General features: G+C 39.6%; 1 protein-coding gene across 1 annotated transcript; it reads right to left on the bottom strand.

Moving 5' to 3' along the window:
• Positions 1 to 174: 174 nt before the first annotated feature.
• On the bottom strand, positions 175 to 26,611 carry IARS2 (isoleucyl-tRNA synthetase 2, mitochondrial). Its single transcript, XM_058836153.1, has 23 exons — positions 26,403 to 26,611; positions 25,801 to 25,923; positions 24,822 to 24,978; positions 23,698 to 23,846; positions 23,561 to 23,610; positions 23,355 to 23,464; positions 23,179 to 23,269; positions 22,728 to 22,843; positions 21,508 to 21,677; positions 20,666 to 20,756; positions 20,308 to 20,459; positions 19,203 to 19,363; positions 11,904 to 12,006; positions 11,239 to 11,332; positions 5,824 to 5,932; positions 4,937 to 5,039; positions 3,830 to 3,955; positions 3,332 to 3,463; positions 2,653 to 2,759; positions 1,716 to 1,861; positions 1,371 to 1,561; positions 652 to 796; positions 175 to 539 (listed from the first exon to the last, which is right to left on the bottom strand). Exons 1-23 carry the CDS (start codon positions 26,604 to 26,606, stop codon positions 385 to 387), a joined length of 2,985 nt encoding a protein of 994 aa, XP_058692136.1. The 5' UTR covers positions 26,607 to 26,611; the 3' UTR covers positions 175 to 384.
• Between the last annotated feature and the right edge of the window lie 116 nt (positions 26,612 to 26,727).

Here is a 26,727-nt window from a genome sequence, read left to right as displayed (position 1 = left end):
TGGTGGTCATCGCTTTCTCTTCTGTTTTGTAGAGAGGATTGGTTCTCTGGGGTTATGCTGAACTACCAGCTGCCGGTATAAAAACTAAACATGAGCTGTTTCACTGGGGATTTTCTCTTATATGGAAGTGAACTTCCACAAACACAGGTTGCTAAGAACAAGTAAACCAGTCAATTATTTTTAACCACCCTTTTTATTAAGCTGAAAAGTGATATACAGAAGTAGTGTATATATATATGTATATATATACATACACATAAGGTTCCCCAAAATATATGATACTCCTGCTCAGGCTGGGGCTTAAGCATCTGCTTCTACAGGTTCCAGTATGCAGACCTGCTGCTTCAGCCACTTTGGAGCAGCTTTTGCATAGGCATTTTTTCTTCACGTGCTCCCCTTTCCAGCAGCAAGGACTTGGAGGCACCGTGGGCAGGGAGTGCTTGAGGACTCGGCTGTGTATCGCCTGCAGCGAGGGCATTTTGCTTTGGCAATGGGTCTGGCTATAACTTTGTATGAACATTGTTCACAGATGTCACCACCTGTCAAAGAAAGTGTCATTGTTGAGAGAGAGGCTGGAGCTGTAGCTAAGACTCAAGCCATGAAACAACCCTGTGTTGTAGTGCAGGAGCCTGTCTGCAATGGTTATCTTACCTTCCAAGTTAATCAGAAAGGTCCCTTTGATGATGTTTGCATCTGAAGGTGTTTCTTTGGGGAGCTCACTCAGCAGGGTTGTCTGGGAAGCCATCATTATCTCGTTCAACTGGGAAACACTGGAAGTTTCTTCAGCCTGCAGGGCCTGGGGGACAGAGAACTTTCAGACTCAGGACTTGGTTTTATTTCTCAGAACTGTCCATTCTATGAAATAAATAATGAACTGTGGTTCCTAGTCAGAGTGGATGGTTTGAACCAAGAGTCTGATTTACTCCTGCCAGGAGCAGGAGGACAGACTTGAGCTGCAGTGTCCAAGAGAAAGGGGCCTGATGGCCAAGCAGCTGCCCATGAGCCAGTGTTCTGCTCTCCCAAGGGACAAGGCCAGCAGGATCCCACCATATGATGCTGTATTAGAGCATTGACAGCAGGGTGATGGTGATCCTTCTCCAAGAAAACACAAAGCTGATTTTTTATTTTCAGGGTGGTCAAACACTGGCACAAGTAGCCCAGAGAGCTGGTAGGGTCTCCATCCTCAGAAGTATCCAAAAACCAACTGGACAGAGGCCTGGACAACTTGTTCTAGCTAAGCCTGCCTGAGCACGGGGCTGTGCTGTACAGGCTCCAGCAGTGCCTTCCACCCTGTTCTGTGATGCTCTGGTAAGTACAAAGCAGAAGAAAGTTTTCATACAGACAACACTACTCTTAGTTGTATTTTTTACCTCCATTAATTCAAACAGCAATCCAGGCTCAATTACAATGATGACTTCATATTCCAAAGCGTTCTTGCCAGAGATGGACCCAAGGAAGGAATCTCTCATTGCACATGCACCTTCTATTGCTTCCTCAATGCCAGGCTTCTTCCATGCTGAGCTTGCATTAATCCAGCCAGTACGAAACACACCCTCTGCATCTTGAAAGCAAAACAAAATAATTCTTATTTTAGTCTATTTGAGTATCTATAAAATTAATAAAAAAGAATGTCATATTTCTGTAATTGCATTCCCTGTAATTGTGCAATTCAACAGTGCACTAAAGGAGTTGCTTAGCAGTGGTATGTGCTTTACCTTTCTTGTAAGGGATGTACTGGAAAACCTCCTCTGCCAAGTGGGGCAGGATGGGTGCAAAGGAGCGCACTACGATGTCCAGAGCTTCTGCCAACACGGTTTGACATGAACGACGCTTAGGATCCTTTGCTTCTTCGCAGTAGAGCCTGCAAGACAGCAGGGAAAGCTGGAAAGTATTTCTATGTTGAAGTTTCTGCTCAACAGCCACACTTGGGACTGCTACTGGATGTACAGGAGTCTGACCCAGCCAGCCTTTCTCAGGAAAGCTTTTCTGGAGTGCCCTTCCCTAGGCAAGCACAGTGGCCTACAGGCAGGACCATCTGCAGCCACAGGAGTTTGTCACAGGAAGGGAGATTCTCTACATATTAATTTGGGGAGAGAATCTGTCCTCAGGGAGCTGAGCCTGCAGCTGTCAGCTCTTTGCTCTGGTTATCTGTAAACCTTAGCATTAGGGCTTCTTTCTCTTGCCCCACTCCTCCTTTACTCATGTTTTGGGAACTAAAGATCAGCATAACCCCCACCCCTCCTGCCCCATGAAACAGCCCTTGTACATTTGCACAGGTATCTGTCACAGCCTTGGGATTCTTTTACTGATCTAAAAAAAACAAATAAATACACTTAGTTGCACAGCTAACTGCTCAAAGCCCTTCCTCCTCTTCCAAATTCAGATGCACACCCTTTCTAGATAGAAATATAGATCCAGGACTCTGTTTTTAAATATTTATTTGGTTTTAACTGTGCTTGTTTGATGACCTTTTAGTGTTCAGTACCGCCAGTGGACAGAAGAGAGCACAACAATGACAACCACAGAGCTGAATGCACTGACAGGTCTCTGAGACACCTGTGTTCACTCAGCATTCACCTGGAACCTTATTACCTCCATTTCAGCCCCAGTCCTTTCTTCCTTCCCTTTTAAAGGCAGTAGGAAGGAACTCACCTGTCCTTGATCATGCTGAAATAGAAGTTAGACAAACTTCTGGAACAGAATGCTTGCAGCAGTCGAACAACTTTGCTATAATCATATTGTTTGTAAGCTTCTGTAACCTGGGAAAGGGAGGTAAGAACAGTGCATTGGTTTGCATCACACAGCGTACAATGACAGCCCCTGATAAACTAAACTTACAGAAAATGGAATGAGTGGCACAAAGTCTGGCAGAAACTTTGAAAGTTTGTTGGAGGGAAAAAAAGTTAAGTCAGTTAATAGTTAGGCCAAAGAAATAGTTTCCATTCAAGTTTGAGTGGAAAGAAAAGGGGAAACGCCAGAAACTATGCCCATGGTTTCAACAAAATGGTTCTGAGTGACAGAAATTACAAAGTTCTGTACAATAGAAAATTTTCAAAGCTCTAGTTTTTGGGTTTGTTTCTTTTAATATCTATTTTTAACGACTTCTAATTTGAGGCCTTGGGCAGTTAGTGGGAAAACCAAGTTAAGAATGTTAAAGTTTTCCTCAAAAATTGAGATGGGCTTAAGGGAGTGCACATTGCATTGAAGGATCCTTTGTGGTTGTAATGTGCCTGCTTGACACACACAAACACACTTTACTCACACACCTGACGAAAATATAACCAAAGGAAAACATTACACACATATTCATCTAAACACAATTCTCCCTTACCTTGCTGCCATATTCGTGCAGTAAATGCAGCATGTATTGATCCACTACGTACATCTCTGCAGGGGGGATGGAATCTGTCTCTGGATTGAAGCCCTCCACGTTTCCCAGCATGAAACGTAACGTATTCCGGAGCTAGGACAACCCAGAGCAATTAAACATTATTAGCCTATGCTTTAGATGAAACACAAAATGCTCATAATTCCATCATTAACTAAAACTAACTACTTTTCAAAATGACTGAATTTTTACAAAGGCACCATGAAGAGCACATGGCAAAAGGACCTACAGAAAAAGAAAGACTGGCTGTTACCAGAACACAAATCTCCAAAATGAGTCTTTTTCTCAGCACGTTTTTTGACCCACAGGTGTAAAAAGCAGTAGTACATCCCAAAATAAGCTTGGAAAAGCTCTCTTTAGTCTAAAGACTGGAAAGCTTTGCAGGCAGTACACAGAGGACCCGTTGTTGGGATGAACAGTGTTTGCACTGGTGGCTCTTACCTTGTTGATGTCATCTCTGGCAGCGCTGAGCACCACAGGCCCAATCAGCACCTCCGTGAAAACATTGGATTCTGCCACCCACCAGCGGAGAACGTCAGCACCGTATGGAGGATCCTTGGTGTGATCCTGAGGACAGACAGAAAAGCACAGAGATGCAGAATATCTCCAGCTGGAAGGGATTCATAGGGATCATGCAGTCCAACTCCCTGCTCCTCGCAGGACTACTTAAAACTCTGTCCCATGTGCCCAGAGGCCGCTGTGGTTGGAGGCTTCCCCCTCTTTTAGCAGGGGTTACTGCTGAGCAGGGCTACAACCCACACCTGCAGCACTCTGTGTACAGGCAGTGCTAGAACCCAGTTAAGCTGAGAGAAGCTCATCTGCAGTCTTAAATCCTTTGAATGCTTATCATCAAAATAGCAATGTTAATATCTAAAACTGTATCGGTTTTTCTTCCCCTTCAGACTGTTTTCAACTCTGAAAACAGCTTTTCTCCTTTTGAAAGAAGAGAAACAATTTTGTGTTGTAATTCATCAGGTAAGAAAGTCATTCAAGAACTGATTCTTTTGTCTAGTGAGTTGCAAAATCATCTCAGCAGCCTCAGAAAGAGCAAGAGCAGGACTTGGGGGGGGAAAGGAAATTCAGAGAAGCACCAGCAGTGTAACCTCCCTGACCATGGAATGAAGTTTCCAGAGTCAATAACAGCCTGAGAGCAGAGATTGTTGAGATGCAATTGCTACATCTGACTGCTCCACTCCCAGCCACACATGGTAGGCTTCAGTCATTTTGACAGCACAGGTTCATGATTTTAATCTTTTTTTGTTTTTTATTATTCCTCTTCTCCATTACTCCATCAACACTGGTAAAAAAGAACCATTCTACACCCTCTGCATAATTTTCTTTTCTCTTAGCAGAGAAGAAAGGTGAGGGCTTTTCTTGCACTACAGCAGAAACAACACAACTCAAGGTTTTCAGTCCAGCCAAATGGAACTTCAGTACAGCCAAGAGCCTGTACTTGTTGCTGGCAGAGTTCTGCCACAAGACAGCTGCAGAATCTGGCAGTGAAAGGTTGTAAGTGGCAGCTCTGAGAAACTCAGGAGCTTGACCTACTTCGCCTCCATTGATGACGACATCAGGGTCAACCACGTTGCCAATAGATTTGGACATCTTCTCCCCTTTCTCGCCAAGAGTAAAGCCATGAACCACCAGAGTCCTGCAGGAAAGATTTTAGTGAAAACAAAATCTCAGGGAAAAATCCGTGCTAAGAATAGATTTCTAATGAGGATGCTCTTAAGACAAAGCAGACAGAAACCCCCTGTTTTGATGAGCCTGAGGCTTCATCCCCCAAGTTCAACCAACCATGAATATGCCCTGTACTATCATCCAAAGAGAGCAAACAATTTTATTTTCCTTATTTAATTTTGTTGTGCAAGCAACAGATTGTTTAGATATCCCCGTGTATTTCAGATTAATTAAAGACTAAAGTGTTATTTACTTTTTAAGCCGATACATTTCCCAAAATTGCACAGCCTCTTTGCAGCTGAGCGACATTCCCCTTCCCTATGCTCTCCATCTTCCAGGAGATAAATGGTGTGCCACAGCTCCAGCAGAACACAAGCACACAGCTATTCCAAATTCCCTACAGCCTACTGTTGAATTCACAAGTCGATCTTGGGAGATTTGCACACTGCACTTCCCAAAGAATTTCTTTAATTATGGGAGTGGGAAAGATTGCAAAAAGCCAGACTTGTATCTGATAATGCAATTCCTAAATAACTAAGAATGAAAACATTATGAGAATTATGACAGAAAAAAGTTAAACAGTAAATTAATTACTATCTAATATGAAAAAAACTTTATACTGAAAATATAAGAACATATCTCAGACACTTGGCACTGGTTTGATTTCTCTTGTTTATACACTACTTTATGCACACTTCCAAAAGCCCAGCATTCAATAAATGGACTAGAAACGTGTTTGCAATCTACACACTTACTTGTATGGTGCCTTTTTCCTTGCTGCCACACTGGTTAAGAGAGAGGACTGAAACCAACCTCCCAGCTGGTCTTTTCCTTCAAGGTATGTGTCTGCTCTTTGCTCTGCACCTTTAAAACCAGAACATTTTATTTGAAATATCAGACCTTGTATCTTAAAACAATTAACACACAAAATCTCTGAAAGTGATTAGTAACATTTATTCTGCTTTTTAAACTCAGTAGGTAAGTTTTCTTTCATTCATTCATTTTCAAAATGGTGTATAGTTACTTAACCATGATACAAGGGATTCATTAGTATCACAATTTTTAAAATAATCCAAAACTTGCTCCACTCCAGAATTTAACAAATAAGCTTGCTCTCTCCCAAACTAAATAATAAATTATGAAAAGAAGCTGTCACGCTCAGATTGCTTCACAAGAGTTCTCAGAATACTTTCCAAGTACTCCTAAACAAACTGGAAAACCCAAGAAAAGTTCATATACTTTGGAATTAATGAAATCTATGCCACCATCTGGAGCCTTCCCATTTGGAATTACTCAGGGCACAAGGCACCTTACAGAGGTAAGGTGCTCAACCAGCTCATGAAAGGCATTTACAGAGGAGAGCAGGAAGCTTTGGCAGTGACCAGTGCTCATCTGTGACAGAAATTACATCTTTGGTCACTGGTGTTCCAGGAAGATTAAAAACTTCAGGAAAGAGTTAGGACAACATGGGAAACAAGAATGCTTGTTGGGGACAGAGGCATCTGGAAAAGCCTGGTTTGTTTAGTTTATTTTTGTGAAGGCTGAGTAGAGATATTATTCCCTGTAAATACACACACAGGAGAAAAAGAGGAATGCTAGGGAAGAGCAAGTGGAGCTAATGAGTACTGTAGAGGAAAATTGGGCTACAAGGCAGACAGGGTATTAGCTACACATTAAAATCAGAAGAGCAAAGCCAGCTATTCCACAGGGTTGAGAGAGGACAGCACAGTTTAAATGGCTTTACTGGTGGAATTCAGTCACTGTACAAAAAGGTACAAAACTTGTTGACTCAAGAAGCTCCTCCTTGTCCTAAGCAGTCCCAGACAGGTCACCAGAGTGAGAACAGAATAATGTGGAACACAGAAGAACATGCAAGTTAAAGCTGACAAAGGTGCAAAACCATACACATATTTGTCAGGAATTCAGTTTTGATTCTACAAGTTGATAGTGTTGCTTTCTCAGTATTTGGACAGAAGTTCCTCTACTCAAGTTTTATTCACTATCTCCTTTTTAACTCTTCCTAGGACCCCTTAGACAATGCTTCTTTCTGCCACTGACACACTTGATTTATTTGTCTAACTTAATGGGAGTTTCGATATTTAGATCCATCCTGCAATAAAGGGAAGTTCAACATTACAAAGGTCAAGGCCACACAGATCCAGGTAGCACAGGAAAAATGTGTGGGTGGATATCACAGTTTTTACACATTTGCTTATTCATTCAAGGAAACCTGCCAAGAGTCTGGGGTTTAGAAGTACAGTAAGTAAGGAGCAGCCTTTGTATTAAGAGACTGCAAAAATACTTGTGAGGACAAGATAAAATAAGAATATTTGTGGTAAGGAAGACAGTAACATTAGAAAATATGTAACAACACATTTGTTACTTACAACTAGTTTACTAGCCACTGGTTTTAGAGAAACTTTTCATGGAAATGCCAGTGGTTAGAGAAGAATTTCAACAAACAACTGATTGCAAAGAGCAAACTGGATTGGGCTTTTCTGACAGGAACTAGTACATCTGGCAAGTTGGCTACTGGTGCTTGCAAAGTTAACAGAGGCCTGAACATTTTATCTGTAAAATACAAACATGAGGTTTGCATATGCAAAACCTGCCTTATAAGTAGCTCGCCTTCCTCAGTTTTGTTAAAGTTGTGATTATTATATATATATATAAAAATTAAATACAACAGTGCTTTTTTTTTTTTTTTTTTTTTTGGTCAATTGAGAAGTATGTCCAACAATCCCAAAGAGACTTTTCTGTTGTTTATTTTAACTGAGGTATAGTACATAGGTCATTGAAGAGAATTATAATTTATGATCCTTCTGATTTGGATTTCAAGATTCCATATCTTTGATCTTACAGACTTTGACTTTTAGATTAAACGTATTGTATTTTAATGCCAGGAATGAACCAGCTAAGATAAATTCAAACCTCTCAGTCAGCACAAAAGTTTAAACACTTAGATAGTCAAGCTGTAAAATAATCACATTCATTTGGTTAAACATTAGCCAATAAGATAGGGAAAAAAAGTTACGATGTTGAAAACTACCATCATTGCAATACCCACAAAACTGTGGGTAAAAAGCTGTGTGACTTTTACCAGTGGCAAATCACATCACAGTAAAGCCCAGTGTGCATTTTTATATGAAATATTAAAAATATTTAGATGAAATATTAAAAAATAATTATCTCAGGGTTGTAGTGAATATGGCACTCTGCCCATGAGGAAAACGTAGGAGAATTTTAAGACATTAAAGAGTTCTCTTAAATGGATGCTCCAGAAGGAGCTACTGAAATGAGCTCTGTCAAAAGGTTGAACTTCAAAGCAAAAGAACAGAAAAAGTGCTAGGCACCACAGCATTAAGTATTTAAAATCAGCACATGCTTTTGAACCAAATGTTGCTTTTACCCCACTTTCTTTTTGAAAGCAGTGGATTAACACTCTTCTACCTCACAGCATTTTGTGAAAATGCAGTATGAAGCATTTGGACTTAAATTTTAACATTGCATAGAACAGCTCTTCCAAAAAAAAAAAAAAATATTTAAGGCATGTGTAGCAAGAAACAAACAGGATGAGAGGGCACAACAATAAACTGTTGAGTGAAAACAGTGTTAGGCAAACAGAGCATTAACAAAGCAAACAGCATCCCCAGGAAACTTTAGGGGCAGCGGGATTTCAGAGAACGTTGCACTTGTGGATCTGCTCTCAGTGATGCCAGTGCCAGGGTGCCAGTTTATTTCACACAGTCTACTTGTATCTGTACAATTTTGGGTTTGTGACTACAAATCTAGTAGCCAAATCTCTGATTTTAGTGTGTGGGTTGCACCTTCCTACCTGCCACACTGCTGATGTAGAACGGTTTGGTTAATCAGTCATTTAGCTACAAGTGGTACCTGAGGCACACCCAGGCTGGAAAAAGGAAGCCAACCATAATTTAATGGAACAAGAGTAACTTTAAGCCATGTCCATCAGAAAGAGGCCCAGTCCCTGGAATGAGATGCAGCAGGGCAAGCATTAGAAATAGGACTATGCAAGGGCAAAAGGTAATGCAACCTATGATTTACACATTGGGCTTGGCTGTCAATGAACAATTCCCTTAACCTCATTCAGCAGAATCTCTCTTCTTGGCCCTCTTCACCCCCTTCCCAACAGCAATCTGTGTGGCCATCAGCTAAAGGGATTAATTTTGTAACAGTTGCATCTCCTTTGGTAAACTCAGACGCAGCTGGGTCAAGTGCACTGAAAACTCAGGCCCAAGTTCCCTGAGTCACAGAAATGCTGGAGAGAAGGAATTACTTTCACAAGATTGGAACTGACAGGGAAATCTGTAATATCTGTTATTCCTGCTGGTTACTAACAGATTATTGATTTAGAATTTTCAATAACTTGAGTTCAGGGTTGAGTGAAACAAACATTAGTCTCCGTTTTAGCCATCTTTTATATCCTGCAGTTGCCCTGAAAGTAAATCCTGCTTTCTTCTGAGAACCTCTGCCACCAGCACTGACATTAGAAGGCAGCAACAACATCTGCTATCACTTACCTCCTACCACAAAATTAGTTCCTCTTCCCATTATGACATTCTTCAAGCAATCTTTGATTTCTCCATTAATTTAATCTTTTTATTCTCCAAGTTTACTTTGGTAAAAACCTCACCCCATTACCCTGTCTATAAACCTTGCTGATTATCATTGATATTGGAAGAAGTTCTGCAAAAAGCTTTAAAAACTGGAGCGTATTTGGGAAATAGATGTCAAAACGCTTAATTCAACAACTTCTCTTGCAAAGTTTCATAAAAGGTGAATTAAACTAGCAGCTTGATATGAATCACAGACTGTACTTCTCTTGTGGCAGTGGCTGGAAGGCCCAATTACACAGAAAAAAGGTAATGCAATTTTTGTGTCATTTCTGAGAATAAACAGGGTTAGCAGGTTACACTGCTGGTGAGCCAATCCCCACCTTGTACAGCAGTGGGGCCATTCCAGTTGTGTCACACAGCAGAAGATGCCTTACACACACCAAGCTCCAGCAAATTTCATGAAAAGAGAGGACTAGGTACAGAAGAGGAACTTGTTCCATGAAGGAATAAGTCTGTACTGTGATAACCCAAACATTTATTAGACACTATAGAATCCATATGGGAGCTTAACACAAATTAACAACAAAATCCAGAGTCTTGATTCTGCTATTCCTTATGAAAAGTTATCTCCTTTACACAGGATTAGAGGGCTGAGGTGTTCAGCCCTTACACAATGCAAGTTTGTAACTGCATAAAATACCGCTACTTTGTTAGACCTTTCAAAATCAAGCCAGAAATATTTTTAAAGAGCATAAATCTCAATATATGTAAAAGTCTTCTAGAAAATTAATGTTTGCTGATGGTACTGCAGCCTGACCGCGTTGCTAAGAAATAAAACTCTGGTACTAACGTGTTTTATAATTCAACAAGATTGTTATCATGCAATTGTGTACAGAGAGTTTAAAGTCCAACAGACTTGATGTATGGGACCAGACTCCTCCTTTAAAAAGAGCTCCTGACTTTGCACTATCCTCCAGGCAAACAGTGTATATTTTACATCTTTTTATACAAATATCTAACTGCTACCTGCTGAGTAGCAACTACTGGCAGTAGGAACCATAAACAGCATATAGCAAGAATAAATATTTTAAGCCACAATATACTGCTTTGGTTACTGAAAGTAATCAAAAGTGAAAAAGCACACCTACACTTTTAAATTATAAAACTTAGACTCAGCAGCTGATCTTAGTCTTGTTCTGCTTCAAATAGCACAGATGAGCACAAACTGAAATTTGTTAACGAAAAACAATTTCAGTGTTACCAACTAGCAACACTGTACCTGGGCTGTCTGTGCCATGACACTTCTCCACTCAAAACAAGCAGCATGTGATTAGCAGTTACACAGTACTGCTACACATGGCAGAATCATTAGAGCAGAATATTAGAAAAACCTGAACTTTAATTATGCTGAAAATGAGTCTGCCAACATTAAATCCTTATCTTTACAAGCAAAAGCAGCTCTACAAGTCACAGCCAGACTGCTGCTGGCATAATCTGCCTCAGTTTTGCTGACACAAACACTGTTACACACAACAGTTACATTTTGTTCTCAAAGTATTTTAAAAGAAGGATCAACATGTAGGAATTCTTTACCTTCCAAAACATGAGCCCAGGAAGTTCCACTGTCAAACCAAATGTCTAGGATATCTTGTCCCTTGACATAATCCGAAACATCATGACCACCAGCCTATTGAGAGAATAATTATTAAATAATGCAAATAGAATACTCTATACCACCAATGCTTTTCAAAGCTAGAAATAAAGCAAATTTGGTTTCTGGACCAGTTTTGTATAGGTTCTGTTACCAACTTTCTGAGTGAACACAGAATAATGTAGATAATTTTTGACGAGAGTTTTCAGATAATTACTGATGGAAACCCAATGTAGGGCAAGGAAAAATTACAAAGAAAGCCTCAGATGGCACAGAAACATTACAGCTTTGTGCTATCTTAGGTATTGTTAAAGAACAATAAAAAATTAGGAAAAACTAAATAAAAATTCTAATCCATCTTAATGACTAAAACCTAATACATATTTGGGTGCATAATTTGGTTAATTCGGATGTCACTTTCCTTCTGATCCAAATCCATTTGTATACTGCCCCACTCAGATCTCACTTTTTGAATACTCCTTTCACAAGATATCTTCTCATGAGGGTACAAGACTAAAGAGGATCATAGGAATAAACAAAGTTTTTCTATTATTTCCCATCACTCAACTGTCTTGAACACCTGCTGTACCTAAAGTCAGAAGTTTACCTTTGCTACAGCCTCTTTGGACAGGAGTTGTTCGGTAGGGAGGGCCCACCATGCATCTGTCCCTTGCTGCTCCACTATTTTGATGACATCTGCGATAGTTTCACTGGGTTAGAAGAAAGAAAAAAGGGGCTTATGAATGGAGGAATTAATCACACCTTTCCCAGACCCAAAGCAGTGAGATGTCACACACAGACCAAGCCATTTAGAACCTGTGACTTTCCAGCTTCTAATCCAGGCAAGACTTCGGTTTCCTGCCTGCATTAGAGATTTTCTATTTTTGCCTTCCAAGATGTGAGGATTTGTACAACATATAAAAACCCACATGGATTCCAGATATCTTCTTCTGCAAATACTCCATAATTGGGACACTCAGGAAAGATACCAGAAGCTTGAAAACTTCTAAAATCCATTTTATTTGCTATTTATTTACTTAAAGAAAATACACAACTATTTCCCCTTAAAATATCTCCTCTTTTGACAACAGATTTATTTTTCCTACTGGATATAGAGATCTTGAGAACTCATGTGAAAAGGAGTGATGAAATGACAGCTTTTCAAGTATATTAGGCTTCCAGTTGCCTGAATTCCCCCATTTTAGCAACATATTTTTAAAATTGTAATAAATAGAAATATATTAATCCAAATAATGAAAGAAACTGAAAATTCTGCACCCAGTAGAGAAGTGATAATGAACCATTCAATGTACACTGTGAAGGCAATCTACGAGCTCATAACACATAGCACCAGCCAGAACAAAGGTCCTGAAATAAACAGATATTATGGAAATAAGAAAAATTAAGAAGTTACCTAAGCGGTTTTTTCTGATCTGAACAGATAAGGCAACCTCAAGGTGTGCAGTTCTGTGCACTATTTATGACACATTCAATCCTTGGCCCCAGTAGGTAAGGCTACGAGGAATTGATTTTTAATATTGCTTAATGCCAAGTCTAGACATAAATTAAGGTATATTAAAAAACCAAAGAGGAACCCCACACACTTTGTCTTGCTGACTCACAGAGCACTTGAAGAGGTGATTTTTAAGACATCTGCTGTATTTAAGGAGTACAGCAGATCATCATAACCTGCCAACTTCAAACTAATCCTGCTGTGTTACCCAGGCCACCAGAGATTTGTTTGTAAGTTGATAAATGAAGATTTCATCAGTTAACTAATTTCTTGACGCAGTATTGCAAAAGGGGAAAAAGTAAAATGATGATCTGGCACTGGCATATTTATCTTGAAAACACAGAAGGCAAATGATCTTCTTCAGTCATCACTCGGTTTTGTGTTTGGTTTTCAGCACAGTATTTTACTGCAGTGCTAATGAGCTGAGCTACATCACTAAAACACTTAATGGACTCTTACACACAGGCTTTAAGCACAAAAGCTTGTTCTCCAAGAAGCTTTAGAACAAATGGCTTCAGTTCATGACATGAGCTGCAACGGCAAGAAAAAAGAATGCAGTTTTGCTCAACTGTTCAATTTGCAATGACAGAACATCAATTCTGTATCAATCCATCAATCAATCAATTTACTTCTCAAAATAAATTCCTGTAGAACATCCCAGCATGTTCTCTGAAGGGAAAGGCCATTAAGCAGCAACATTCACACACGGACATCCAGCTGGCACCACCACCATTCTGCCCCTTTCAAACCAGTACAGGCATCCTTCACCTTCCACTTAAATGCTGGTAGGACACAATTTATGGCTTTGTAATGTATCTGCTAACATTTATCTTGCTAGAACAACACTGAGGAGCTCCAGTTCTGAATGGTACCACTTCTTTCCAGAAATATTTGCACAGAGGCCTGTTTGGCTATACTTCCAGTTGACAGAGTATAATTTCTCCAAGACAAAAGCAAACAACCCCAGTCCTGGTACAATTCCTGGCAGATAGCTGATGATGTGTAACCCTTATGGCTTGCCTCCTTTACCCCTAAATCTTCAAATTCAGGAAGCTTGCAAGAAAAACAAAAAAGAAATCTGCATCAGCCTGGACTAAACTTTTCCACTGAATTTGTCTTTTGCAGGATCAATATCTTCCACTGACAAAGCTGGATTTACATCTTGACTTTTACTGATGATACTGCAGCACCCAGGAACATTTTAGAAAAAACAATACACAATATTATTTTTCACTCTTTGCCAACAGAATTTTCTACCTTGGATTCTTCTCCATTACACTATCAGTGTAAAATACAAAGACAGTTACAGATAACCATGTCTTCACCTGAGGATTTCAAGAGCTCTCTCCACAATTTCAATGCCTTCCTCTCACTAGCCGAGTCTTACCCATGAAAGTCACCAGCAGAAGACAAGAGTAGCTAAATTAAAGAGGATTATTTACCCTGAAATGTGTTTATTACCACGTAAAATACTTGTGTATGTTGAGTCATTCATGCAAGAAGTAATCCAGTGCTCAGCTAATGGCTCTCAATGGCCTCAATGAGAGCCAGAAAAATTCTCTGATCAGGAATCATACCCACAATTAGTGCAGAAAAGCTACCAACGCATCCTGTAAAGCAGAAAATTTAAACAGGAACTAAGCCTGTCATCCACATAACTATTTCATATTGCAAATACACTTCAGTGGAGAGACAAACTCCAGTGATTAATTTTCAACCTAAACATTTTTAAAATATTCTACAGGTATTTCACAATACCAATATTTGGAGAGATTTATAAAAAGTGATAAATCCAGCTATAGACCAAAACTATCTTGGACAACATATAGAAATAGACACATTTTTTTCCTTTCCATGAGAGGTGGGGGAAGGGAGAGACAAGAAGGAAATAAAACCTTGCTATTACTCTCCCTTGGGAAACCATAATACAATGCCTGCCTTCATTTAAAGTAAGTATTGCCAATATCACACAAGAGTTGTGTACCCTTGAAGATACACCATTCCCACAAAACATACTATGGGCTAACCTTTTATCGAGTATATTGCTATTCAATGTAAAGATTACACTTTTGTGTTTTTTAGAGACATTTTTGTTGCACAAGAACCAACAGGTACAATTATGCTACAGATAAAAGTTTTCAGATAAGTAAATGAAGGTCAGATTTGTGTTATCAATCATTTAGGAAGAAATAAGGAGTCAAGGACTGTGAAGTCAACTTTTTATTGACCAATATTCTCAAAATTCTATAATAGTTTCAAATCACATTTTAAAAAAATATAACATTTTAGCAGTGCAAGTTTTTTTCACTATACAGTGTTTCCCTATAGAATATAAATTAACATTAACAAGCATTTTTTAAGAGGAGGTAGTTTAGATGAAAAATATCCAGAGTACCTTGTCAACAAATCTTTTTTCCTCCTACAGTTTGAAAAACACAAGACAAACAAACACAGCCCCTGCACTTGTCTCTGTTCTTCTCACAGGATCTTTATGATTAATTTTACTACGAGAGTGAAATAACTTTATTTAAGGTATCTGCACTGTAAGGAACAGGATTTTTGCAAAGTACTTTTCTGTAAGGTGCAAGTGAAAACCACCTTGCTCAAATAACTACTCATCACTTTATAATCTGCAGCCTTCAAGGTGAGCATGATAATTCCCCGAGTGAGCCATAAAGGCCATTGTAAAACTTTGCCCTGTATTCAGAGGCTATCTGGAAGAACTTGCATTACGTGTCCCTGCTACGCTCTGACAGCCCCACGGCGATTCACGCTACCACGGCTCCAGCCAATCACCCGGGAGCCTGATATTGATTATGCTGCACACTTATTTAATCTGTTAACAGAAATTAGGCAGCATTAAGATACAGTCAGGAGCAGAATACAGAGCCTGATGTTCTCTCCATCTCCTTTCCAACAGTGACAAAGAGGGAAAGTTATCTTCTGCTTTACAAGAACGTCGATACTACAGTGGTAAGTATTCAGGGGATGGTAAGCTGCTATTAATTGCAATTCACTGAAATGTCTTATTGTTTTAAAAAACAAATTAGAGCACAGGACAGACCCCCTTCAACAACATGTGGAGTTTTTCAGAAATTTAATTTACATGTTAATCAAAGTCAAAGGGAAGGGGATAAAAGTTGTGAGGCATTAGAACAATCTTTGCAATACTACTATTTATTACAGATATATATACAGATATATATACAGATATATAATATATAGATATTGTATATCTGAACAGCGAATTTTTAAAGCAGTTACTACGTGAAGTCAGATTAAAGTATGTATCTCACATTTATTATCTGGGCTGAAATACAACTCTCATAGTTTTGGAGCTCTTTCTTCTTTACCATGAGTTACAGAGTTTCCTAGAATGTCTTCTCTTGAAATCTATTAAATGTTGAAAGCTGTCACGCAGCGTAAGCATCTATTTGTGTATGTACTCTAAATTATTTAAAGTCCTTTTTTCCATTTGTGCAGAAAAATCCCACAGAATCTCACTTCTGTATTCTTACTGAAAATGGTAATAACAAAAAAGTCCTTGTGCTCGCTCTTTTCTCTCCTATAAGGGGTTTTTAATAATAATTTTTATACTCCTGGTCACAATATGATGCAGAATGTTCTGCATAAAAGAATTTAAACATCATTGGTATGTTAAATTTCTAATCATAAATGACAATGTCATTGAATCAAATACCTTTTAGTGTTATGGAGAGGCCACAGCAGCAGGGAGACTCATGGAGATTCTGCATCAAACATTACCAACTACCTCTTGGCTTTTAAGTTAGAAAGACTGGATTGCAAAAACACTGTTAGAGAAAGCAGTTCCACCTTGAAAGAAGGGGTTTCAGCATTTTTCCCTGTGATAAATTCAGGGGCAGCTCTCAGAGGGAGCAGTTCATTTTAGGGCCTTTTTTCTTCTTTTTAGAAGTTTTTTACAGGTGATACATGAACAGGATCACTCAAGATCGACCACTGGTGCTCTCATATGTAACAGCAACTCCATGTGGACTACACTGACTTCCAGTGGAGATGCTGTTACTTTTGATAGTCACTCAAAAACGCCACAGCAGCTGCTACTGAAACGTTTTTTATCCAGCATTCAAGTTAAAAACAGCTCATGTTCTGAAATGCAAGTTATTTACTGGGGTTTAAATTTTATTATTCACACCGTCTAAGTATGAAACTCCATAAAAAATACGTCAGCAACCTGTTGTAATACAATTTTCAAAATTATAATGCAAATGTAACAAAACAATCAGGTTTAGCTGCTTATTTCAATAAGAACTGGTGTCCAGGAAAATGACCTATGAATTGACAGACTGTCTTCTAAATTTGCCTGTCATTTCTATAGGCCAATATTCTGTGCACCTCTCCTACTCCAGTTACAGAAGTATCCTCCAGTTAACTTTCGAATATTTAATGACTGCTTTATTACACTTTCCTTTGAAAATTCCACCTAGAGTAAGTAAAGTTAGAAGTAAAGAGTACTGGCTATAAATGCGTGTTTGAAGCTGTGAGTCAAATGAAATAAATATTTTTTTTCAAGCATATTGAGTATGTCTGGTTTCTTCCCAAACATTCCTCTTTATTCCCCAAATCAATTCTACCCAAACATGCCATGCTGTCCCTTTGTTCACTCCCTACAAGTCTGACTGCTGGGCCAACACCTATACACAAAGGTGGAGGTGTTATAGCTATGGCAGAGTTTACCCCATCAAAATGCCACAACTGCCCCATTTTGCACAATTCCAGGAATAATCACACAGCTCCAGCACTCACAAAAGGCAGGGGCTTTAATACAGGCCACTGCCTTTCAAGGTGATTTTACTAGAACCTGAAGGAATTCCCACACATCCCTCCTTTCAAATGCTTTCTGTCCCAGCTCCTCAGTGTTCAGAAGGAGCTTTTGCTTCATGGTGCCCTTCACTTTTGAGTGCCCGCTGCTGGACTGGTTTTCATTACACTTTTTTTCTTGTTAAACTACATATTTAACAATTATTAAGCAACACACACATTCTCAAACCTACTCTTCAACCGGAACATAAAAAGTATTCCTCAGAAATGGTAATTTTTTTATAGAGACACACACATCCTTTTTTGCAGGTAAAATGGTTTTACGCCCCACATTTATTTCCTGATGTGTGCCAGCATTATCCAGGCACTATAAACGACATTGTGGCTATTGTGGTCTTTTCTCACAGTTATTGCCTACAGTGAGAGAGCCAAAGTACATCTCTCTGCACCTACACACCCAGTCACACCAGGTGAAGCTAAGGACTACCTGTCTAAAGTCCATTCCCTGCTCTCCACACCCTGAGCCTCACCTACTACTGTCTACTATCTACAGCTTGTGTGCTCAGTACAGCCTCTGGAAAACATGCTGGACTCCTCCAGCACATTTATTCAACATCAGGATAAAAAAAAAGTTGTGCAACAGATTTAAGTTCATCTCCAACTGTGAAAACTTATAATGAATTTTCACAAAAGGTCGTAAGGTTAAGGTGTACAAAACAGAGTAACATCAGCTTACCTCAAGGCAGAAAATATTATGGAACTAATTCAATGAATGTGGAACTCCACAATACTCTTTTTATGAAATCACCTCTTAGAGGGCATTCACAACTGGAAAACTCTTCCTCAAAGAAGTAAAAGCAGAACTCTATTAGTCCTTACAGGACAGAAAAGGATCATATTTGGTTGAGCTTCTTTGTTTTAAAGCATAGCTTGGATTTCCTCTGCATTATGTTTGTTGTCTAGAATTCCTGAAATGCATTGTTTGCAATATCTGGATACTATTAACCAAAAGACAGCAGAATAAGGCTAGCATCTGAAGATCCGGATATACCAAATCATATAGCTAAGGTCAGTTACACTTGAGGCTGGTCTTCAAAACCACTCTAATTTTGTTTTGAAACAAAATGCACTTACTTATTCTGTAACCAGTGTGGTTATTCCACTTCAGATCTCACTGTCACTTAAGTCCAAAAAGCTATTTTGACACAGTACCTGGCATGTTCAATAAAAAGTGCTACAATTACAACTACTGTCTGTTCTAACACTTCTTTCACTTCTTGCTTAAATGGAAAGGCCAATCATGACTGTCAACTCACTGAAGGCAAGGGATGAAAGCAGCAATTAATCTCAAGTGGAGTTTTTAGGTAACTTAAGTGTTTAAGTAAATTGATTCCTATTATTTACATACAAGTCACTTCCAGCAACAAGTTTTTGATTGTTATAACTTACAGGTAAATTAGATCTGTGTATAAAAAACTACAAGTAAAAGCACGTATTCCGACTTGAAATAATGAGTTTTATAATACCATTAACTGCAGCACAATAGACAGTGCTCCTTCTGTCACTTCTCAGTGTCTAAGGCTAGACAGGTACCTGTTCATCAAGCATTCTCCTGTGCTCTTCTGATAAAAAGCAGGAATTGGGACGCCCCAGCATCTTTGCCGTGATATGCACCAGAATGTCCTTCTATCCAGCATCTCCAGCATCCTGTTCACAGCAGACGTAGGGATCACTTTCACTTTCTTCAGCACATCCTAGAAAGGAGACAGTGAACTGCTGAACTTGCTTCAGCTTGCCCACAATGTTTTTTGCCAGTAAAATATGGTACAGATCTACTCTCCCACTTGCAGTATAAAACAACACATTTTCAGACAACTGCCTGCTGCTCCTCCGTAACTCATGTGAACACTGCATATACTGTGTATTTCCTGACCAAACCCCAGTTCTCTGATTCTTTAGCAGACACACCCTAAAAATGAGTTAAAAATTGCATCAGTGACTTAATCTGAAGTTTAAAAGCTAACTGCAACTTGTACTGTTGTCTGCTTTGAAAACCCACCTTGATACAAACTGACCGTAGTGGGCTACCACTCACACCCAGCCCTGCTGAGTAACCACAACATTTTCATCCATCCTAGATAAAGATGAATATGGAATATACACCTCATGCCCTAGTTAGAATAAAATCACTGTTACTCTAAGGTGCTGGTCTGAATTTTCTGTGACAAAATTTAAATAACTTCGAAGAGCAAAAGACCCCAAGCTTTAAAGTTATTTAAGATAGGACTGTGACAAAATTAACAGGGCAGCAAACAAAGATGTCTGGCCACATGAGGCTAGCCTAACAAAAAAGGTAAATTTAACAGTGATAAAATTTTCTCTTCTAATTTAATTCCTTGAAACATCATGTTTTTAAAAATATTCTAGGGAAAAAAAATCAGTAGCTCTAAGAAACTTCTACATCTGTAAATACAATGAGAAAATATACCAGTCAGTGTAGCTACCCTGGATTATATCAACATTGACAAAAAAATTGACAACATATTTCACTTCAACAAGTAATTAACACTTTTCAACTACTGTTCATAAACCCTAGGGAAGAACATATCCTGGAGGGAGCTACAGCAAGAGTATTTTTGCTGATTCCAAACAGCATCAGTTGTCTTCAAGTGTCATGTAAGAAAGCAGAATTACATACCTGTGCTGCAGCCTTCACATCTGCTGTGTTTACAAACCACTGTTTGCTGGCACGAATAATCATTGGTTTTTTAGACCTCCAGTCATAGGGGTAACTGTGCACGTATTTCTCCTCTTTTAACAAACTCCCAGCTGCTTGAAGCATCTTAATGACTGAGAGAAAAAATGAAGCAAGATTAAATTTCAATTTGGACATATGGTTGCTGTTAACCTCAACTCAGCCCTTTCTATCAACACTTAGCAAGAAATGCCTGTACCTCATCCATATTTGAAATGCGGCCAGTTCACACAAACTCTCGAAATATACCTGCAGGACTGTAACTGTTGAAGTAACAAGTGGTCAAACATCAAATGCTCACCAGCTTCATTCCCTTCTTCAAGGACATTCTTGTTTTTAAGCTCAGGACCTGCTGCTTCTGTAAAACACCCACTTTCATCCACAAGGCAATCCTGAAAGTAAATAAATTAGTCATGTCAACAAAATACCATGTGACAATTAATTAACTTTTTGGTATTCAAAAGTGTGTTAAATACTCTACTGGGTGACTCATTTTCTGATGAGTAACAAAATATTTAAGTACACTTCAGATTTAGAGAACTGCAGTTTAGTAATCTACCAGGTAAGTGAATTTTAGGTGAAGAAATGGGCACCATTGCATTTGCACACATACCACAACTATCATACATCACAGTCACAGGTATGTCAGTGAGTTTTCAAATAAACAGTGCAAAACCTAACCCTCTCTATGCCCCATATCCTGAATCTTCACTCTCATCAATCACAAACTGCCCATGCATAAATGAGTTGTATTTATGTATGTTTTGAAACAAGTTTTGCTGAAAAGCCTACATAACTGGGGACTTACTGATGTGCATCTAAGACAATTCTGAGTAGCAAGAGTCAGTATCTGACAAATATTCTCTGTGCTCACCTTTAAAAAACAAAGCTACACAAAGAGCAGAAAAATCTAACACCTCCCTGTAAGTTTTAATTAGCAGAAGGAATCTTCATTCTTTTTTCCTGATACACATTTCTTTAAGATTAATTTTGCATTTCTGCAGGCCATTAGTGATACTCACCCTTCTGTGAATGCTTCAAAACATTTTCAAGTTTTATGCATAAATTAAAACAAATCATTTTAGGGGCACACAGTCAATCAGTTGCAGGCAATCAAGAGCAACAGCTGAAAAGATAAAGTACCGTGGGTAGCTGATGGTGGGAAGCTACGTTGTAATCTTCCATACCATGAGCTGGGGCTGTGTGAACTAATCCTGTCCCTTTTGTCATTGTCACATGATTTGCAGGTAACAGGGGAGAGACTCTCCCAGGAATGGTGGGATGAGCACAAGAACCATCTGCCAAATCTGCACCTGAAAAATACAAACAAAAGATAAAATAGAAAAACAATTCATGCATTCAGCTTCTTTTACCAGAGAGCAGAAAAAGAACAAATGGTTAAAAAACACACAGAAGAAATATTATTATTAAAGCCTTGCTGAAAGTCAAGAATCACAGAGCTTGAGAAATATGCCATATGACAAAATGGTGTTCACAGAATGATTTTCTCCAGAAGGAACATGTTTAAGAACTGCCATCACACAGTTATGTACACAAACACAGAAAAGTAACAAATACATTTAATTACTGAATATATGGGAAGTTCAAAAGAACATGTTCCATACAAAATATCTTTTTAAGAAGGTTCAATTCTACTACTCTTGGATGTTATCTATAAATCACATGATTCAAAAAGGTGGAAGCTGTGAGAAAAAACACAGTAATTCACCATTAGGTAAAACCAAGATTTCCTCTGAAAGAGAAGGCACGGAAAGACATAAAAAACCCCGAAAAACAAAAAGTCATAGAAACACATTCCTCACCTCTATCACAAATGCGTATTTCCAGCACTGAATCACCGACAGAGGCAAATGAACAAAGCTCACAAATGACACACTAAATCCCAACTCATGACTCTGAATCCCAAGCCTGCTTGTTAGGAAATGCCACTATGCAGTTTGTTAGGATGTCAACTCAACTGCTTTAGTTTGTCCAGACAGACAACAGCCACCTGCAATGCCTCAACCAGTCTCACTTGTAATTAGCCACCTCTTGTCATCAACAATAGATGGAAAGAAAAACTGCACTCAGTGTAATTAAGATTTTGATACTGAACAGACTTTCACTCTACATTTAATTTTTCCAAGCATAAATCCAGATTTTAAAAATTCATTTGAAATCTCTGGATGATAATTTGAGCTCCAGTGCACCAACAGTAAATCTGACAGACACCTCCTCCTCTTTGTATTATTTTAGTGAATCAAATTCTCAGATTATGAACACATTTAATCCATCAAAACTGGTTTTCAGACACCTACCAACAGATTTCTAAGCAATTTAAGATTAACAATATTAAAATATACCTTTACATGTTGATATAACCTCAAACTGTGTGTCCAGAACAGCAGCTGTAGATTCAACTCTATCTGCTGCAAGGATGAAGCGTTGTCCAGTTGTTGCACATTTTACAATTGAGTATCTGCAATGGAAATGTGCATTTGTGATATTAAATAATTACAAACACCACAAAGCTATCAATCTGTGAGATGTTTCATCTCTAAAAGACAGACAAGTATGTTTTACTTGCCCAATTCACTCATAAATCTCAAAAGTTTCAAGGTAACCTTGCCTCATGAAATAATTCAATAAAAATTTAGGCAGAAATTAATGTATTTGTAGATATAGAACAAAGCTTACAAAACCCAAAAAAGATGCCTTAAGTAAACTGTAATGGCAGTCCAGAATGTTGTAATTTTGCTGCTAAATACCAGTAAGGGCTGACAAAGACAACTGAACCAAGTGAAAGACACCTACGTTGAGTCTGGTATGTAACAAACTGCTTGATTGGCTGGCACAGTCCAAGGTTGCGTGGTCCAGACTAGCACATTAGCAGGGGATGATCCATCTACAGACATAAATTAGAAGTACTTTACTCACAATCATAACAGAAATCAAAGCTGTCAGTCTCTAAAGCTACAGAGAAGTCGTACCTATCACAGAAGCCAGTTTAGGTGGTGACTTCAGCAGCGGAAATTTCACATACACAGAGCGACTGACGTGCTGCTCGTTGTACTCAAGTTCTGCCTCAGCCAAGGCTGTTCTGGTACACATCAAACACAAGTTACATGCTGCAACACCAAAAGCTATTAGCACCCTTGCTAAAATTTTGAAGACAAAATAGTAAGCTGGTTCTTACTTTGTTGAAGGGGACCAGAACACAGGTTTATAGTCCCGATAAATTAAACCCTAGAAAAGACAGTGAGGAGAAAAGAGAAAGTTAGGAGAAACAAAACTCATGAAAAATCAATACAGACATCCACAGAAATACAGTACCTTATCATACATCTTGGAGAAGACTCTCAGCTGGTTTGCTTCATACTTTGGATCAAATGTAAGGTAGCAGTTAGCCCAATCTGCCATTACACCCCAACGAATGAAGGCGGTTTTCTGTTTCTCAATTGCTCTTTCTGCAAATGCTCTGGCTGAAGGGAAAGGTTCCATTAAGCACATGGTTTAGCACACTGAGATCAATAAAATACCACTTAAAATGCACTATTGATTTTTTTTTAGTAAAAGCCGGAGCTGAATGTAGTGAACCTATGCCCTAATTATTATGGTTCAAAATACATATATTTCAGATTGGTTGCTACAAAAAATGACTGCAAAGAACAAACAGATCCAGGAGTGGCACTTTTTCACTAACACAGGAACAGTAGACACAAGTCTTTAGGCTATAAATTTTCTTTTTAAGAAAGGGGGAGAAATACGTTTTGTTAGGTAGAAAAATTTCTCAAAATAAGTTCTCAATATAAAACTAGTAACAGTGAAAGTAAACTCCCTCTATTGATGCTGATCCAAAATTTTCAAAGTAAATACACTTGAAAATAAGTTAGTCCATTTCATTACCACAATTTCAAATTAAAGCAGTTTCAATTGCTCATTACAAAAGCTTCGCAGTTGAACGATGATGCCTTTCAACACATATTGTATTTGAAATTATTTCGTAAAAAAAGTTTCCATATAATGCAGACTTTCTTCAAAAGGATTCCCCCTATAGTTTTGTAGGGCTGTTAAAAACAGTCAACGAATACATTTTTACTTGTGATACTGAGCCAAGCTGCCCTGAAGGAGCCTGACTTCTACACATATGTTTTCAGTTCCTAATCAAATTCAGCCTCTAAAAACCAAAAGGCTGCTGATCTGATAAATGGTAGCTTCCTGCCACTATACAGTTAATCAAAGCAGACATCTAAATCCCCTGTCCTCCTTTTGGTTTTTTTAAACTGAGGGTCAATGCTCTGCATGCCCATTACAGCAACAAATTAAGCCTATGTGAAATTATCCCATTTCATCAGATTCCATTCTACTCTGCTTGCCAAATACACCCAGTGATCACAGAAAATGTCACCAATAACTAATAGAAAAGGCCACAATAAAGCCTAAAAGCCTTTATTTACCTCTCTGCCGAATTTCCATTGGTGAAAGATTTTCACCTCCTTTGACTTCTGACAGTGCCTTCAACTCAATTGGCAGTCCATGGCAATCCCACCCTGGCACATAATGCACTTTATAACCTCTCATCACATGGAAGCGATTGGTGATGTCTTTCAAAATCTGAAAAGCCATAAGGGTCTGTTATCACTTTAGCTCCCCCATGTGGAACAGACACAATTGTAATTAAGCTCCTCCTGTTTAAAAAATGCAAATATAAAAAGCTGCAGGATAAATTTATATTTAAGACCAGAGAAGCTCTGGGTGCCTCATCCTTGGAAGTGTTCAAGGCCAGGCTGGATGAGGCTTTGAGCAACCTGGTCTAATGGAAAGTGTCCCTGCCCATGGCAGAGGGTTTGGAACTACATCATCTTTAGGGTCCCTTCCAACTCAAACCACTCTGTGATCCAAAGACCCTGCATTTTTTAATTTTTTTTGCCTATAATTTTGTACATTGGCAGAACCTTAGAGGTCCTCTGATCCAAGGAGCTCACAACCAGTGCAGCTGAGAGATACAAGACCTGAAGTCAACAAGTCTGACTTGCTCTCACTTTTAAAACACTGAGCTGGACTTACAGCACTGGCCTAGAGCACACTGCTGCAGACCAAGCTCTGCATCTCTCACTGGGACTCTGAGAAGCTGTGGGTGACAGCTCACAATTTGAGTCTTTCTCACTTTGTGGCCAGTGTAATGTTGTAAATCTCAGGGCTGAATCAAAATGAACACTGAGCATTCAGTACACAGTATTTATATTGGGGTATGGTATCTATATCAACATGGCAAAATATGGCATCCACATAACCCCAACACTGATTTTTAAAAGCCCAAACTACCAAAACCCCAAACACTTTAAAGTGTTATTGATTTAAATGGGAATGGAGAGCACATGACAGTAAAGTTTTTACCACTTCACAAGAATAAAATAGGAATAAGTAAATACTTACTTTGTTTAATGCATGGCCAACATGAGGGTCTCCGTTGGCATAGGGTGGTCCGTCATGCAGACAAAATTCCTGTTTTGTCTTCCTTTGCCTTTGCCATGAGTACAGTTCTGAAAAACCACATTTCTGTAGAAAAGACCAAAACCATCACAAGTCTCTGCACTTCCAAAATGTCTGGATTTAAAATTAACAAATAAAGCAGACAGACAAACAAATACACTTTTCCAACTCTGCAAGAGAAGGCATTTAGTGGGTTTTAAGTACGTAAAAGCCGGAAGAGGGTGAAATACTAGTCCTAAGATTATAAGCACTAGCACTACGCTATCCCGACGGTCTTTACACTCCTCCAAAATAAACTCTATCAAAGTTATGACTATCCAAGCTGTAAATACATCAAGAGCCCGAGCTTTTCTAGAAAAGACCTCGGACGGCCGGGCCAGGCGAGAGCCCAGACTCGCCAGAAGTTCTCCCTGCGCGGCGGGACCGAACACAAAGCCAGCCGGCCACCCCCGCCCTCCTGGCGGCCCAGGGCTCGCAGCGCCCGGGGCAGCCCCACGTCCCTCCCGGGACTCGCGCCCGGGGAACCGGCCCGGCCCCGGCCGCACCTGCTGCGTCTCCAGCTCCGTCTCGGGCTGCAGCCGCCCCGGGAGCTGCGCGGGGAAGCGGCTGCGCGGCAGCAGCACCGTGTGCCGGTACCGAGAATCCTCCCGGCTCTCGGCCGCGGCCTCCGAGGCGGCGGAGCGCGCCCAGCCCCGGGCGGCGCCGGCCCGGGCCCGCGCCAGCGGCGGCGCCCGCCAGGCCCGAAGCATCCTCGCGGGCTGCGGCAGCGCTTCCGCCGGCACGACGGGCCGCGGCAGGGGACACGCCGCGCCGGACGGCGGCACGGAGGCTGCTCGGCGCTCCCGGCGGGCCGGGCGAGAGCTTGGGCCC

The sequence above is a fragment of the Poecile atricapillus genome, chromosome 3, assembly GCF_030490865.1.
Source record: "Poecile atricapillus isolate bPoeAtr1 chromosome 3, bPoeAtr1.hap1, whole genome shotgun sequence".
Taxonomy (NCBI): Eukaryota; Metazoa; Chordata; class Aves; order Passeriformes; family Paridae; genus Poecile; species Poecile atricapillus.
The sequence above is the reverse complement of the archived record's forward strand: the minus strand, read 5'-3'. Positions and strand labels throughout refer to the sequence as shown.

Coding starts and splice junctions, on each gene's coding strand:
- IARS2 (XM_058836153.1), bottom strand. CDS start 26,606: ATGCTTCGGGCCTGGCGGGCGCCGCCGCTGGCGCGGGCCCGGGCCGGC. Junction 19,364..20,307: donor ATGTGAAGGCTGCAGCACAG/GTATGTAATTCT, acceptor TCTCCTTTCTAG/GATGTGCTGAAGAAAGTGAA. Junction 1,562..1,715: donor GTACATCCCTTACAAGAAAG/GTAAAGCACATA, acceptor TTTGCTTTCAAG/ATGCAGAGGGTGTGTTTCGT.